The following is a 15,574-nucleotide window of genomic DNA, read 5'->3' on the forward strand; positions in this document are numbered from 1 at the left end:
AAGCCGTCCTGCCCACACAGTTTTAAAAGGATCTTTTCTAAGCTTCAGATGACTCACTTTGCCACCTCTGGAATTTGTATATGTTCTTCCTGTTATGCCTCAATTCCTAGGTTTATAATAGAAACAGAACAGAGATCTTTGCCTTCTGATTGCTTTTGTATTGATTAAGTCAGAGTGACTGATTGCACTGCCGGCTCCTTCCTGGCTTTGCTTCCTGGTGCACCCGGGGCTGGAGCCACTGGTGTTCTGTGTATTCTGCACATCCACGACCCTGACTTCTTGGCCAGCTGCTTCGAGGCATTGTGAATAGATGGTTTCTTTTTAGCTCCCAAAGACCTTTTGTCTGGTTTTCACTCTAGGGAACAGTGTATGTAATTTTAAGTTCTCATCCTAGGAATGGGAAAATACAGTGCTTCTCTTTCCTCAGGGTGAAGAAAGTCTTCAAAAACTAATTCTGCCAGCTTCCAACTATCCATGACATAGAAAACCATTATTAAGCAAAGCCTAGAAATCGTTTTAAAGTTTCCTGTTGATCAGTACTCTGGAGTTCCTCCTCCTTTAACTTACAAAACCATAGCTATTAGTAATACTAATTTAAAAACAGTAGAATTAAAAGTTCTCCTTAATGTCTTCTAATGTCTTCTCCTAATGTCTTCTAATAAGTTGAGCACCCACCCTGTGCTATTTAAATGCAGAAGGTGCCCATGAGTGAAATGGCCAAAATGAGCATTTTAGGGGTAAGGACTGAGAAGTATAGGCGTTGATAATCCATAAAATGGATCATTATCCTCAAACAATGAAAATCAGGCTCTACAGCAAAAGGATTTGGCTGAAACTGTGATCGTCACCTCCTGCCTGTTTCAGGGTGAGCATCCAGAGACCCTCTCCGGGCTTGGGGAGCTTGGAGTCCAGGGGAGTCACCAGGTGGATGGCCCAGACCACGACGACAGTGACCGAGGCTGTGGCTTTCCAGTGGGGGAGCACTCCCCACACTCCCGGGTTCAGATAGGAGACCACAGCTTACGGCTGCAGACCACGGACAGGGGACAGTCCCACAAGCAGGTGGGTGCCTCAACCCGAGCCCGTCACCCTGCCCCCACCAGGGAGAGGAGACTGCTAAGCTACATTTGTGTCATTTTGTTTCCAATGTTGGTGTTCAGGTAGCAGAAAATTCCACTGCCTAACTGCGGTCACCTGTTGTCATTTGTGATGCTGGGTTTTTCCTAGAAGTCACCTCATCAAGCCTTTCATCTCAATGTCAGCCCACCCTTTCATTTGAGTTACCCATATAAATAAGGACTGTAGTAAGGCTAGATCAGTGGTGGTGTCCGTGCTGGGGCCAGTGAATTTACCTCAGAGAGTCTGTCATTGGCAACATCATTCATTTGGCAGCATAACATATAAGGAGCAAAGGACAAGTTTAAAAAAAAAATCCCCCAACGTGGAAGAAATATTTCAAGTTCTCTTTGGCCCACTTGAAACATGATGCTCCCAGATAAAAGTATTTGATGACACCTTGAAAAAAAGTAAAGCATGTAGAATGAGAGGTGAGACTTCAGTGTTACTAAGTAGCTGTTATTATTGCCAAAGACCATACAAATAGACTCTGCTTAATAAACCAAAAGATACTACTGATAACATCCAAACTGCCTGCATTTTTATAGCAAAATGTCAGTGACGGAGGATTTGGAGTAAGGAGCTCCTGAGCAGGACCCTGTGTTAACACTCTGTCGCTCCCAGGCTTCTGAGTCCCCTCTAACCCAACTTTATTATGTATTCATGATGATAAAGCTTCTCAGGAGGCTCCTGGGGTGCAGCTGGACGCCCCTGCCCTAGGAGGCCTGCGTTCTGGGCTGAGGGCGCAGGGCCAGGTGGCCACAGCGGCGGCAGTCATATGGGCGCGGCTCTAGCCTCTCAGCTGTAGACACTCTGGGGCACTCCCTCTGCACTGGACGCCGCAACTGCTGCTTCTCCCTGGCCCGGGCTCCCGGGGCCCAGAGCCGCTGCTTCTAATGGGAACGGGCTGTCGCCAGAGCGCTGGCTCAGATCCAGATGACAGGCGGCGACCTTCTGAGTGTAGGCTGAGGGGAATTTGGGTTCCCCCTGCTCCCTCTCTATACAATCAGATTTTCACACCTAAACAGCTGTTTCCTATGTACACCCATCCCCCCTTCATTCTCCCTGAATAACATGACTTAAGAAGGAGATGATACTTTCAAAGGAACTTTTATTCACAGCCATCAGAAAGTATGCCATTATGCCATTGTTCGTGGGAGAATTTAGGTCATGGAATGAGTTTTCCAGCAATAATCTAGTTAGAAATGAAAATGCTACTTTCAAAAAAGCAAAAAAGAAATGTCATTCAGTCCCATTAAGCATGTGTGCTTGCCTCCCTTAATATTGCCACTGACGGCCACTGTTCCCACCTCACCGCCAACCTGCTGCATCTAAGACAACGTGTTGCCCACGCACTCACGCAGATGCTCTGGACGAGAAGACACCTCGCACATCTGGTTTTCTAAACAACAGTCATGGAAAATGTTACTCTCAGGGTGGAAAATAATGTGAAGTCACTCAGCTGGAACCTTACATTCAGCATATTTTAATGTCGTTTCCCTTTGCTTCCTGCTTCTTCCAACACTAGTTTTTAGCGAGAGATGGACCCGTGAGCTTCCACTGTGGGCCGCGTGTTATAGAAGCACGTGGATAGGTGGCCGGGTGGAGTCCAGACACTGAGACCCAGGTCTGCTGAGTGGGCCAGTGTCCGCAGTAGTGAGCGAGGAGCTCAGTACTGTGGGCACAACACTCATCTGTCCAAGGACGGAAGATGGACGAGCTCTACTGTAACGACAGCTGGTTCTCTGGGAGGGAACATTCCCGGTTAGAGGATTTGCCTCTCTGTGACTGGCATGAGTATTAGCCAGGCAGCTGGGATGCAAGAGCCAGGGCACGTGTCTCGCAGAGCTGCACAGAACCGGGCCGTTCCAGAAACGCCGAGCACCTCGCAAGGCGATTAGTAGCATGGGAAACCTAGCCAAGCCATTTTCCCAAGGACAAGTTCTCAGTCACAATGTTCCTCAGGCCTTGGTCTTTGCTTTGTGACATGTGGAACATTCTCACAATTGAACTGAAGTAGATGGCAACATTTATCACGTCCGCAGAGGTTGAAGAAACAACTGCATACACTGATCAGCCTTGGGATGGCTCATAACAAATCATCAGGTTGGCAAACATTTGGCTCTGCGACACTCCCTGTTTCCCAGTGTTCAGCTACATGAGTTCGTGGTCATGACCTGGTGGCTCCAGAGCCACAGTGAATGCTTTTCAGAGGGAATCGTATCGTTCTCCTTGAGCTCCAAGACTCTCGCCACTGTGTTAAGCATCTGAGGCCAGCATTCCTAAGGCTGTTTATGCATTTCATACTGATTTGTAATTCCTGGAATCCAGCTTCTTCACACAAGGTGATGAATGGTGTGGGAATGATGGCCCTGGGGCACCAGCAGCTCCTTTTCCCTACTTGGGTTAACTGATTTAAAAAGAAGTTACTTTCTCATTCAGGGATGTGACCTAATTCTCTTTATCATTTAATAAAACAACTAAGTAAAAAAAAGTGTGAAGAACCTAATATAAAATTCATAGCAAGAGCTGAAGGAATTGTATTTCATATTTAAGTCTTCATCTGCTACGGGTCACTAAAGAGCCTCACCCCTCACCCAGTCCAGCCTCGGGACTGAGTAGACTCCACTTCCCTGGACCTCTGCTCCTTGTCAGGGCTCCTGTGCTGCATTAGGGCCTTCAGGGGCTGCCTGAAAAGTCAGCCTTTCTCCTGCAGACAGAAAGCCCTTGGCTCCCTGGGCCTCCGGGGCTGTGGCTCTCCCAGGCCCCAGCAGTCTTCCTTTCTGGCCATGCAGGCTGCCCACCTTTGCTTGCCCAAGTTGCAAAAACTGCATGCTTGCCAGAGGAGGCCTCACATCAGAACTGTGATCTGCCTTTTTTTTTTTTTTTAAATAAGAAAGTTCTCTTGAGCCTAGATGGTGTTTACATTTCAATTTTGTACGTCATACTGTGGTTCATTCTTCAGTTTATCCTGCAACTGGGAGGCCTCCCCTATAAGGCATGCTTCTCTTTCTGTAAAAGGAACCAGACCAGAGCTTGGGATCGTGAAGTGTTTTATCTTTGCCATGTACTTGTGGTGGCAGTTGTTCTGTCACTCCGAAAGTAGCCCCTGCGTGAGGTAAAAATTCACATGCACAGATGGGTGCTTGGTGGAAGGATTCTCCCCGCCCCGTCCTACCTCCCAGAGTCAACCATGGCCAGCAGTTTGCCACAGGCCTTCCAAAGTGCCTAACTCAACCTGGGACCTCACAAATAAGTTTCTTCCCTAGTGGCCACCTGATTTTCATCAGACTTGCCCTGGTTTCCTAAGCCTTTGGGTTGATAACTGTGTTTACAGCTTATAAAATATGTGCCTCATCTATTCTTTCCCGGATCCACATTCGTTCTTGGGAAGCTCTCGGTGACATTTGTGGAGACCACAGCCCAGAGCCCTCCTGGACAGGATCACTGGGCAGACTCTTGGCCAGAGGGCAGAGGACTTCTGTGTGTAATGACTCTAATTCCCATGATATTAATAGATTATATTTTCAGGGTCTGTCTTCAGTGGCCCATTCTCTGTAGGGGATAATGGTTTTTAGAAAAGAACTTTTCTGGATGTAACAGTGAAGGTTACATTGAGGAGAACAACAAATGGCTCATTTATAAAAATGTTGCCGGCTGTGTGAATGTATCAATTCTAGTTAATCTCACAGTAAAGAATTTCTCCAGGGACTGCCGCTGGTGGAGGAGTTGCCTGTGTTGAATGCTAAGTGAGGTCTCAAAAAGGAGCTATGCGTGCCTTGTGGGGGTCTGAGCAGCTACTGCATCATTCTGGAATTCCCCTGCCTCTGTCAAGGAGCCTAAATAAACGTGGACGCTGTCATCTCTATTTTGTGACTGTTGTTTTGTGGGTTAACCCATAGCAGCAAGTCAATGTGTGTTCCAGCTTCAGATTCAGCTTATAATCTGTTATAAAGTTAGTGGCTCTGATGCAAGCAAAGTAGTTGGTGGTGGTTTAGCTCTTTTGTAGAGCTGTGATTTCACCTGATGAAATCTTAGAAATCTTAGGCAAGAACAATTTGGAAAAATAGCCAGCATTGCGTCACACATACCTTGATACGTTACCTTATCTACAAACTTCCATTTCACTTTCTATTAGTAATACTTATTAATAGACTTGGATATTAGACTTGGATAGATAGACTTGGATAGCAGTCTTATGGACCAAAGACCAATTCTGAACCTGTTAAAAAGTTTGATGTATTACAGCACATCGTAAGTCTCACTCAAGAGAGCTGAGCTAGGTGAGGCTGTAATGCCTATAGGCGGAGGAGAGGGAAATAGTTGGAAGCTTTTTATCCTGCTGCTTTGCTAGAAAATCAGCCAGCTAATATCTGAATGAAAAGCCCGATTTTTGAGTTGAAACCGACCTACACTCAACACACGTACAAGCTAAAAGGTTGCATCCTAGACCCCGGCACAAAAGGTTCAGAAAGTCCCGTGTCCAAGAAGACTTACATCATAAAGACGTCTTAATGGACCTGAGTCTTCATTTGATTCTTGACTTGATTTGGGTCATCTTTTTACCCAAAAGGTAGCCCAGCAAGGGGTGCCACCAGGGGAAAAAAATAAGAGAAGTTAACTTTTAGGTATTCTCTCAGAATGACTCACTATCATTAATTTCCCTTGATATGGGAAATGGAATTAGCTTCATGGGGATTAGATGGCTTCTGCAAGGTGAAGTTAAAAAAAAAAAGAAGAAGAAGAAGAAAAAGGCTTGGCAGGGTATAATGTCAGAATTCGAATATTCCTGGCTCCGTTTGTTGGCCTTGGAAGGGGACGACCTAGACTGCAGTCCAGGATCTCACTTCTTTGACAGTAGAACCTTGGCCCTCAGCCACTCTAAGCCATAGTTCCTCCTCTGTAAAATGGGGAACATAGCATATGCACTCAAAATTGATGTGACATATAAATAAGGTCATGTTGGCGGTAATTTAGTGCACCCCCGGCCATAGGAAACACCTATAATATTAGTAATTATCGTTACTTTTTTTTGCATGTGTGTGAAAGTCATTAGAAAAATCATGCCCATCTACGGCTCATTCTGGGTCTTCAGAAATGTTGACACGGACGTCCACTTACGCTGTTGCGTGCTAATGGTAGGAGCTGGCCTGGCTTCCTGCTGTGCCTCATGCTGCTCTTGGGGAATGACGATAACAGGTACCAACAGCATTGAGCTAGGCTCTCTTGCTCCCTTTGGCCACCTTCACCCCAAAGCAATTCTGGAGCTCATTCCACGTTGATTAATATTATCCTGGTTTAATAGAGCACTGTTTTGATTACTCTGACGCAAATGTGCATAAATCATTAAGGCTTAAATTTTATTGAATTCAGTATCTGTTAAAGCCAAGAAGTACTTGCTTCCAGAGAAACCAGGTTTCCAATCTGCAAGAGGACTGTACAGTTCTGATTCTAATGTCGTGTGGTGTTCGGGCCAAGAACAGCATAGTCTGATACCATATGTAACCTGGCATTTGTAGGAAACTATTGATTACATATAACAATGTATTATATGGTTTTCTGCTTTCTCTTCAGTGAAAATTAAATGACTTCTCCAAAAACTGGATCAAAATTATTACCATTATTTTCTGCTTGAAATACTCTTGACTCAAAAAACAGTGATTTTTAATTTAAAATCCAAAGATGAAACTCCCAAACAAATCTACCACAAAATATATGCGATTATTCAGCAAACAAATTCTATATGAAGATGTATATTTCTGAAAAGATTGTTATGACACGTCTTATCACTCAACTGTACTTAGATAAGTTTTAGATTTTTTTTTTTGAAACAGGGTTTTACTCTGTCACCCAGACTGGAGGGCAGTGGTGTGATCGTAGCTCACTGTAACCTTGAACTCCTGGGCTCAAGCCATCCTCCCATCTCAGCCTCCTGAGTAGTTGGGACTACAGGCAAGAGCCATGACACCTGGCTAATTTTTAGGTACTTTTTGACGTGGAGTTTTAAAAGCTGTTCTGTGTTTGTCACAGCTTCACATATTTGGTGAGCATGTCTTTGAGTGTAGTGCTAATTTATTTCTGTTCAGTTGGTTGGTAAGAATGCATAAGACTCATAGATGATTCCCTAGCTTCTGAGTTCTTCAAATGTTAACTGAACTGTACTCTTAATGCCTTTTGTCCCAGAGTTATTAAAGTAAAAATTGTTCCCTGTGAGAAAAAGAGCAATAAATATGAACAAACAGGCCTTTCTACTCCATCAAAAGTCCGTTGTAGCTGGGCACAGTGGCTCATGCCTACAATCCCAACATTTTCTGAGGCTGAGGCAGGTGGATCACTTGAGGCCAGAGTTTGAGACCAGCCTGGGCAACATGATGAAACCTTGTTGCTACAAAAAATACAAAAATTAGCTGGGTGTGGCGGCACACGCCTATAGTCCCAGCTACTTGAGAGGCTGAGGTAGGAAGACTGCTTGAGCCCAGGAGGTTGAGGCTGCAGTGAGCCGTGATCCACTGCATTCTAGCCTAGGAGACAGAGCAAGACTTTGTCTCAAAACAAAACAAAAAAAGTCTACTCGATTAAATACTGGCGACAACTATGGAGATCCCTATAATAAATCTGCTCATATTAAAGAATTTCTCTTTTTAATACGACTTTATTTTTGAATATATACATATATAATTATATATAAAATATATAAAAAATATATTAAAAATATATAAAATATATAATTATATATGTATATATTATCTATATTATAAATATATATAATATATATTTTAATATATATATAATTTTAGGTTCAGGGGTGCATATGCAGGTTTATTATATGGGTATATTGCATGATGCTGAGGTGTGGGCTTCTAATGACCCCGTTACCTAAGTAGTGAACGTAGTACCCAATAGGTAGTTTTTCAACCCTTGCCCCTCTCCTTGCATCCCCTTTTGGAATCCCCAGTGTCTGTTGTTCCTCTCTCTGCCCGAGTATACCCCGTGTTTGGCTCCCACATATAAGTGAGAACATGCAGTATTTGGTTTTCTGTTCCTGCGTTAACTTGCTTAGGATAATGGCCTCCAGCTGCATCCATGTTGCTACAAAAGCCATGATTTCATTCTTTTTTGTGGCTGCACAATTTTATATAAATACAAACATCCATCCAAAGTATCTTAAATTCCTCCCATATATGTTTAACCATTTTTGTGTATGTTTAGTGGATCAACTAGATGGATTTAGAAGCATGACTGTGGAGTGAAGGCCAGTGTGTGTGCAGAACCTGAAGGAGGGGTCCCCAGTGTACTTGCCGAACCAGGGAGGAGAGGTTTATCAAGTTTGGGGGATGAGGAATTCTGAGAGGGTGGGGCTCTGTTTTTCCATACTAGAGCTTGTCTGTATCCAATGGGACTTAGAGAGCTTTTATAACTCCTGCTTCATAAATGCACCCAAAAAAATGTCCTGAGACCGCCCAGAGAGCTTGTGATGTGCTTTCAGTGCTGATTGGAAGAGATGGGCTTCCGAGGCTTTTATTATCAAGGTACCATAATTGATTCAGCATGTTTCATTCATTTGGCCAAACCTTTCTGATATAATGCCCTTGCTGGAATGTACTAAGATAGAAATCATGGCTTTGAAATTTGACTTCAAAAGGCTGGGCAGGTTTTAGAACATATAAACCATTTTAAGTTAGATATAAGCACATTAGTAATAAAAATGCACTCTTCATTTACCAGACATATTTGCTTAACATGAGCCAAGGATTGTGCCAAATACTGGAAATGTGAGGGTGGGTCTGGCTTGTCCCTTTCTAAGAGGCAGAAAAGTGGGGGCTAGTAGTTCCATCTCAAGGAACCACAATAAAGCCTTCATGAACAAGTTATGCATTTCACCTTTGGCTTTAATTATTAAGCATCAAAATGTTTAATAATTAAACCCACCCACCAACAGTGGCCATGTGTGTCATATCTATGACCTTTTAGTAACCACAAGTCAGAGTCTGATCACCCTATGTGCATAGGAGTCCTTGGCCTTTGTTAATTCTCCTCTAGTACAACATCTGGCACTAGAATGGCAGCATATATATGAGTGGGTGTATAGGTCTTGTCATATCTGCACCCTCATAATAGTCTTGTCAGCCCAATTCAGTGTTCTGGACATCTGAAGTCACACAGTGACTGGCAGCCTTGGCTTCGCGGTTCCCTGTGGCCTCCTAGAGTTTCCTTGCTCCTGCTCCTCAGGGCCCAGAGCACCTTTGTGGCAGGTTCCCACAGTGCCAGCCCAGGTTCCAGCCTCTGAACACAGCTTCCACGTCACCAGGTCAGCCTTCCTTCTACCTTCCTGCCGATCAAACAGGTCCTCAGTCTCAGGCCCAGGAGACCGATGGCCAGCAACAGGGACCCCTTCCTCCCTGGCAAACTGCAGACTCCCCACCCACCCTGCACCCACTGCCAACAGCACCTGGGAAACAACCCCCACCCTACCGTGATGGCCAGATCCTCTCCTCTTCTGACCTAAAAAATACACTTGCAGGAGGTGGCGGAGCCTGACTCAGTGTTCCCACAGGTGGTGGAAAACCAGCAGCTGTTCAGCGCCTTCAAGACCTTGCTGGAGGACTTCCGTGCGGAGCTGCGGGAGGACGAGCGTGCCCGACTGCGGCTGCAGCAGCAGTATGCCAGCGACAAGGCGGCCTGGGACGTGGAGTGGGCCATGCTCAAGTGCCGTCTGGAACAGGTACCGCCCTCCCAGGTCTCTCTTGATCCTGACTATGTGTCTCTGCTGTCCAGGATATGTGGAGGGGAGTGGGCACAGAGAGATTCAGAACCATGGGCTTGTCCAGGAAAAAAGAGAGGAGTGGCTGTGTCTCTTCTTAAAGTGCAGAGGCCTCATTTTCCCTGATGTCCCCTCTCCCACGTATGCAGTACGGCCTCCACCAAGCAGCATTTTCAGAGCAGCATGTATTCTCCCATTCTGCATTAAACAAGCGTGTATTTAGCTCCATCAGAGGATGGCCAAGCTGAAGCTGTCATCACACTGAGCTGACATCACTCTAGACAGGAGCAAAGCAAAAGCAGATTGTGGTTTAGTTGTCTTTGAAAAAGGTAATTGCATGCTTTCGTTGAGATTTTTCAAAATATCAAAAAGAACTTCGAGACCTCCCACTGCATGCCCAAGAATTCTAATCAATTTCAGTCTCCTTATTTATACCGCAGGAAACTGAGGCCCGGAAGAAACAGCTCAGCTCAGATCACAGAGCCATTTAGTGCTAGGGCAGGAAGAGCGCCCAGGTTTCCTGCCTCCACCGCACACCACAGAGGGAAGCCCCAGCATAGGAGTTAAGATCAGACATAGCAAGAAACATCCTTTCCTCAGTGTTTCTTCCTTGGAAACCATTGAATGTCATGTGACTTCCTACATAGCATCTGCTGCTGAGAGCAGCTCTCAAGGTGTCTTCCAGCGCCTGGATCGTGAGGAGGGAGGGCAGGTCTGTGTATCCTTGGTAATCTATTTCCTAGACTCTATTTTGAGGCAAACCATAAAGTAAGTAAAATTTTATAGGAATTGGCCTGGTCATGAAAGGAACAGAATTGCCTGGAAAGGAGACCCCCTGTCACATGGTCTTGATAAAAGATGAAAAAGGCTTGATGTCTCAAAAATAAGAATAATAATAATAATAAACAAAAAAACAAACTCTAGCTCTCCTGGTGCCCACAAGTTCCCCTGCATTTCCACCTGGCCGCAGCAAGCAGCGATGTTGGGCTGACAGCCCTGGGTGGGGCAGGGACACAGCCTTGCAGGCCTGAGCATCAAGTGAGAGAGCAGCTGGCCTGGTTGTGGCTCCTGCCTGCTGCCTGCGGGAGATTTGACCTAGACGCTCCGTTTATCTAAGTCCCCGCCTGCAACGTCAGCAGCAAAGGAGAAATGACTAAGGACAGTCTCTGATGAGCTGCCTTTAACCCTATTTAAAAAATATGTTTATAGAGGGAGCTAAATGTTTTCAAAGCCCGAACTGTAGCTAAAGAAGGGAGATGTAATCTTCGATGCAAGCCAGTTTCAAAACATTTCATCTTTGTTTTATAGGAACGTGTATCCACTCACAGGTTTGCTACAAATAAACCCTTAGGGAGAGTCCCTAAATACCAAAAAAATAAAGCTAGAACTTCAGACCCAGAAGCCAGCAGGTGGTCATAGGTAGAGAGTTTATCTTCTGCCCAAATCATTTAGGAAGTTTCTTAAACATTTGCAACCCAGGAGGCAATGAATATAGGATGATGCTAGCCCATTTGTAATAATATTACTCTCTTCTACTTAAATACAAAACAGTTTAATTCTGCTACAAGTTACCTTCCTTCAGTGAAGCCCATGTTGATGACACTTCCCAGGTCCTCGATTCCTTCAGCAGACTCCTGAGTCAGGCTTTGCTCTAAATGTTGAAGATCCAGCAACAAATCAGATGTTCCTTGAAGGGGTTCTCAGTGCAGCGGGGGACCCAAACAACTGCTGTCCTTTATAAAAGCGTGGAAAGTGCCCACCAGGCTTGCACATCGGGCTGTCAGGGAACAGGAACGTGCAAGGTGCATGCCTTGGCTTGAGAATTCGGGGAAGGCTGTGAAAGTCCTGCTGAGAAAAATCTCAAAGGATGGACAAGAACTGGAATGTGGAAAAGGAGAGAAAGAGTTTCAGGCAAAAAAAAAAAAAAAAAAGAGTACCGTGAAGAAAGGAGCATGGCTCATTTGATAAGCTTAGGTATGAGGGGAAAGAATAATATTTAAGGAATTGATCCTTTAATTCTGATTTTATCATGAAAGCTTAGATTCCCTTTTTCAAAAGATTATTCTGGCTTCAAGATAGAGAATGGATTAACCTAGGGTTAGTGGTCTATAGACTGATATCAGGGAATTGCCGAACTAGAATAGGAAAGAGATGCATCTTTACGATCACTGACTTTCCACCAAAATTGAGCGTGTCCTCCAGTTATAAATGTAGGCAACAAGCCCAACAGAAATCACGGATCTTTTTGAAAGGAAATATGGAATGAAAGAATAAGAAGTAATCACACATCTCTCCATTTCCCATTACAATTGTTGTGGATATCCCAGAATTAACAGTGAGGAGGAGACTTTTGGCTTCACCAGGCTGCCACCTGGGTCCACAGTAAAAATATTGAGGAGCCCTGGGTTGCAGAGATTCGAGGTGACAGGGGTGACTCTGAAGTAAGGCAGCAGCAGTGGAGAAGGAGTGGAGGGAAAACACCTGAAAACAATAGAGCAAGTAGAGAATGGCCGGGCCTGGTGGCCGGTTCATGAGACACCGTGGAGCAACAAGCACCTCGCACGGCTCTCGGGTTTCTAGTGTGGGTGCCTGGGCGATGGCGCCATCAGCAAGACAGGAACGCAGAGAGCCAGTTGGGATGGAAAGGGAACAGGTTGGATTTGAGTTGAGGTATATGTCATCACAGGCACTGGGGGCTGGGCTGAAGACGTATATACCTGGGCGTGAATGAGGAGGTGGGAGGCAGGGCCATGGAGGACTCTCCAGGACTGCACAGAATGAGAGGAACTCATAGAAGGAACCAAAATATTCATTTTCAAGAAATGAGTAGAGGGAGAAGAGACTGGAAAGGAGCAGCCAGAGAAATGTGCGAACATCCAGAGCAAATGCCATCCCAGAAGCCAAAAGGAGAGACACCATGGCGTTCCAAGTGGAGTTCAGCAGTATCAGATGCTTTGAAGAGGACGGGACAGATGAGGGATAAAAAGCTTTGTTGAACTTGGCAGTGAGGAGGTCACTGGAAAACTTGACAAGAGCAGTTGCCGTCGGGGTGTGGGGCTGAAGCGCTGTGCACTGTGCAGAGGGACAGAAGTTGAGTTGGGCGGGGAAGGGGAAAGAGGGAGCACAGACAGTGCAGTAACAGGAGCCGCGGGGTCACCGGGATGCCTGTCCAGTGAGACCTGACAGTGTAGGGACACTGGTGACACGAGGTCCCTCAGTAGGCGGGGGGATTGGGCTCTAAGCATTGAGGGGAGGGGGTGACCCTGACCGTGAGAGACCTGGGAGGTGTGGACAGAGGAGTTTGTGGGCAGAAGGAATGTGCCTTCACTGTCTTCACGAAGCAGGTGAGCAGAGGCGATGTGGGGCCCAGGAAGGGGTACGCTGCATGAGGAGATTCTAAAGAGAGGACATGTTGGTGGCTGGAAGCATCTGCAGGTGAACAGACGCACCTGCGAGGGGCTCAGCGGCCTTTCATTCTGGGTTATGTGGGCTGCCAGCAGCTCTTTTAAAATGGGATTTCGTGGTGCTTGGTGCTTTTCTGGTAGTCTTCTGGTTAACTAACACTGGAGGTTTCTCCCCTCTTTTGTTTCTGCATTCTTTCTACTTAAAAAAGTTTTGTTTTCCCCAGATTTGCATTTTATAATTGATCAAGAAGCGTCGCCACTGACCCGTGCCCGTGGCTGTCATCTGCTTCCTCAGGCCTTTCCCTGCTTTCTCTCCAAGGCCTGAGTCCCACTCAGATTCAGGGACAAAACAGTGTGCTCTCCCCACTTAATGAAGGGTTTGCCTTTATTACAGAGGCGAGATTCGATGTTAGCTCTCTCCCAGTGAGTCCCTGGTGGGCAAGAACTTTCAGTTTAACTGAGCACACCACTCAGCAGCCTGTCTTAGTCCATTTACTGTTGCTGTAAAGGAATACCTGAGGCTGGGTAATTTATTTAACGACGAGGTTTATTTAGCTTACAGTTCTGCAAGCTGCACAAGAAGCATGGTGCCAACATCTCAGCACCTGCTACTGGAGAGGTCCAGCTGCTTCCACTCAGCAAAAGGCAAAGGGGAGCCGATGTGTGCAGATCATAGGGCAAGAAAGGAAGTGCAGGTGGGAGGAGGTGCCAGGCTCTTTTAAACAACCAGCTCTTAAAGAAATAATAGAGGGAGAAGTTATTCAGTCCCTGCCGCAGGGCATGAATCTATCCACTCCCATGACCTAGACACCTCCCACTAGGCCCCATCGCCGACAATGGGGATCAAATTTCAACGTGAAGTTTGGGGGACAGACATCCAAACCACAGCACTGATACAGACGTCTTTCTAAATATAATAATACTGGCTGGTTTAAGTCATTAATCTTTATATTTTTATATACATATATAGTCTCAGAAAAGTTAAAACAATCTGCTTAGACATGGATAATCAGCCATGAATTATTTTAGTGGGTCTTGAAGTAACTCATTATAAGAAAGTTAATTGAACTCTACATATGAATATTGGTTACTGACTTACCATGTCCCTTTGGCAAGTCCCTGAAGCACTGAGCTGCCATTTCTTCACAAATAAACTGGGAATAAAGATACCTATACGTAGAGGATTGCAGTAGAGACCAAGTGAGGCAATCTGTGTGAAAGGCCTTTCTTCGAAAAGTATATTTTTGTTAAAATCGTGCACTTAATAAAATATAAGAGATTGCTTGTGAGGATAAAAACAAGGCACTGAACAGCAAGCTGTTGTGCGGTTTTAGTGTTTGCCGTGCAGTTTTAGTGTTCGCCCTAGGGTTTATAATATACGTATTTAATTACTCAGAGTCTACCTTGAAATCCTATTAGGCTACTTTTCATGGTGCCTGAGGAAATTGCAACAGTATATTCCCAGTTCCTTCCCATCCTCTGTGCTATTGCTGTCATAGTTTACCTCTACATATTCTGCAAACACAACACATTGTAACAATTTTTGCTTTAGATAATCAAATATTAAAAATAATTAAAACAGAAATAGTGAGTTTTATATTTACTTAGATGTCATTTCCAGTGTTTATTTTCTGTAGAGATCAAAGTGTCTGTTAGTATATTCCTTCTGCCTAAAGAACTTCCTTTTTCATTTCCTGAAGTGCAGGTCTGTTGGCAATGTTTTTTTGTTTTTGTTTTTGTTTTTTGTTTTTTGTTTTTTCAGTTTTCATTTGTTGAAAAGTGTTTTCCTTCTGTTTTGAAAGATACCATTTCTGCGTACAGAATTGAGTCTAGGTTGAGATCTTTTTTCTTGCAGCACTTTAGATGCCACTCCATCATCTTCTGACTTGCACAGTTTCTGATGAGAAGCCTCCTGGAGTTCTTGTCTTTCTGCCTCTATGGCATGTGTCATTTTTCCCTGTCTTTAAGGTCTTCTCTTTGGTTTTCACAAGTTTGAATACATAAGATGTAGAATCTTGTTTGGTTTCGATATTTAACCTCCTGGGTATTTGACAAATATTTATTGAAAACTGTCCCATCCCTAGGTTCCATACAGGAGCTAAGGATATAGGGACAGGTACCTTGTGGTACCTGCCCGCAAGGATTTACACAGAAGTACAGGCAAGAGACAGTGGTGACTTCGACTAGGAAAGTGGAGCAGGGAAGCTGGCCATGGGAAGCTCAGTTTACTCACCGCTTAACATTCTTCGTGACTGTCCGTGTCAAATGCTCTTGATTAGGACTTTAAAAATGT

The 15,574-nt window shown here is 44.9% G+C and overlaps 1 protein-coding gene across 10 annotated transcripts in view; it reads left to right on the forward strand.

Moving 5' to 3' along the window:
• MTCL1 (microtubule crosslinking factor 1) overlaps positions 1-15,574 on the forward strand; it is a 126,139-nt gene that overhangs the window by 91,282 nt on the left and 19,283 nt on the right. For 9 of the 10 annotated variants that reach the window (XM_007974638.3, XM_007974642.3, XM_007974640.3 and 6 more), the window contains 2 exons: positions 865-1,062; positions 9,671-9,838. In XM_007974638.3, coding sequence (XP_007972829.3) covers positions 865-1,062; positions 9,671-9,838 — 366 coding nt within the window. The remainder of the gene's footprint in view (positions 1-864; positions 1,063-9,670; positions 9,839-15,574) is intronic. The other variant, XM_037982500.2, reaches the window with a different exon arrangement.

This window comes from Chlorocebus sabaeus, chromosome 18, assembly GCF_047675955.1.
Source record: "Chlorocebus sabaeus isolate Y175 chromosome 18, mChlSab1.0.hap1, whole genome shotgun sequence".
NCBI classification, from domain to species: Eukaryota; Metazoa; Chordata; class Mammalia; order Primates; family Cercopithecidae; genus Chlorocebus; species Chlorocebus sabaeus.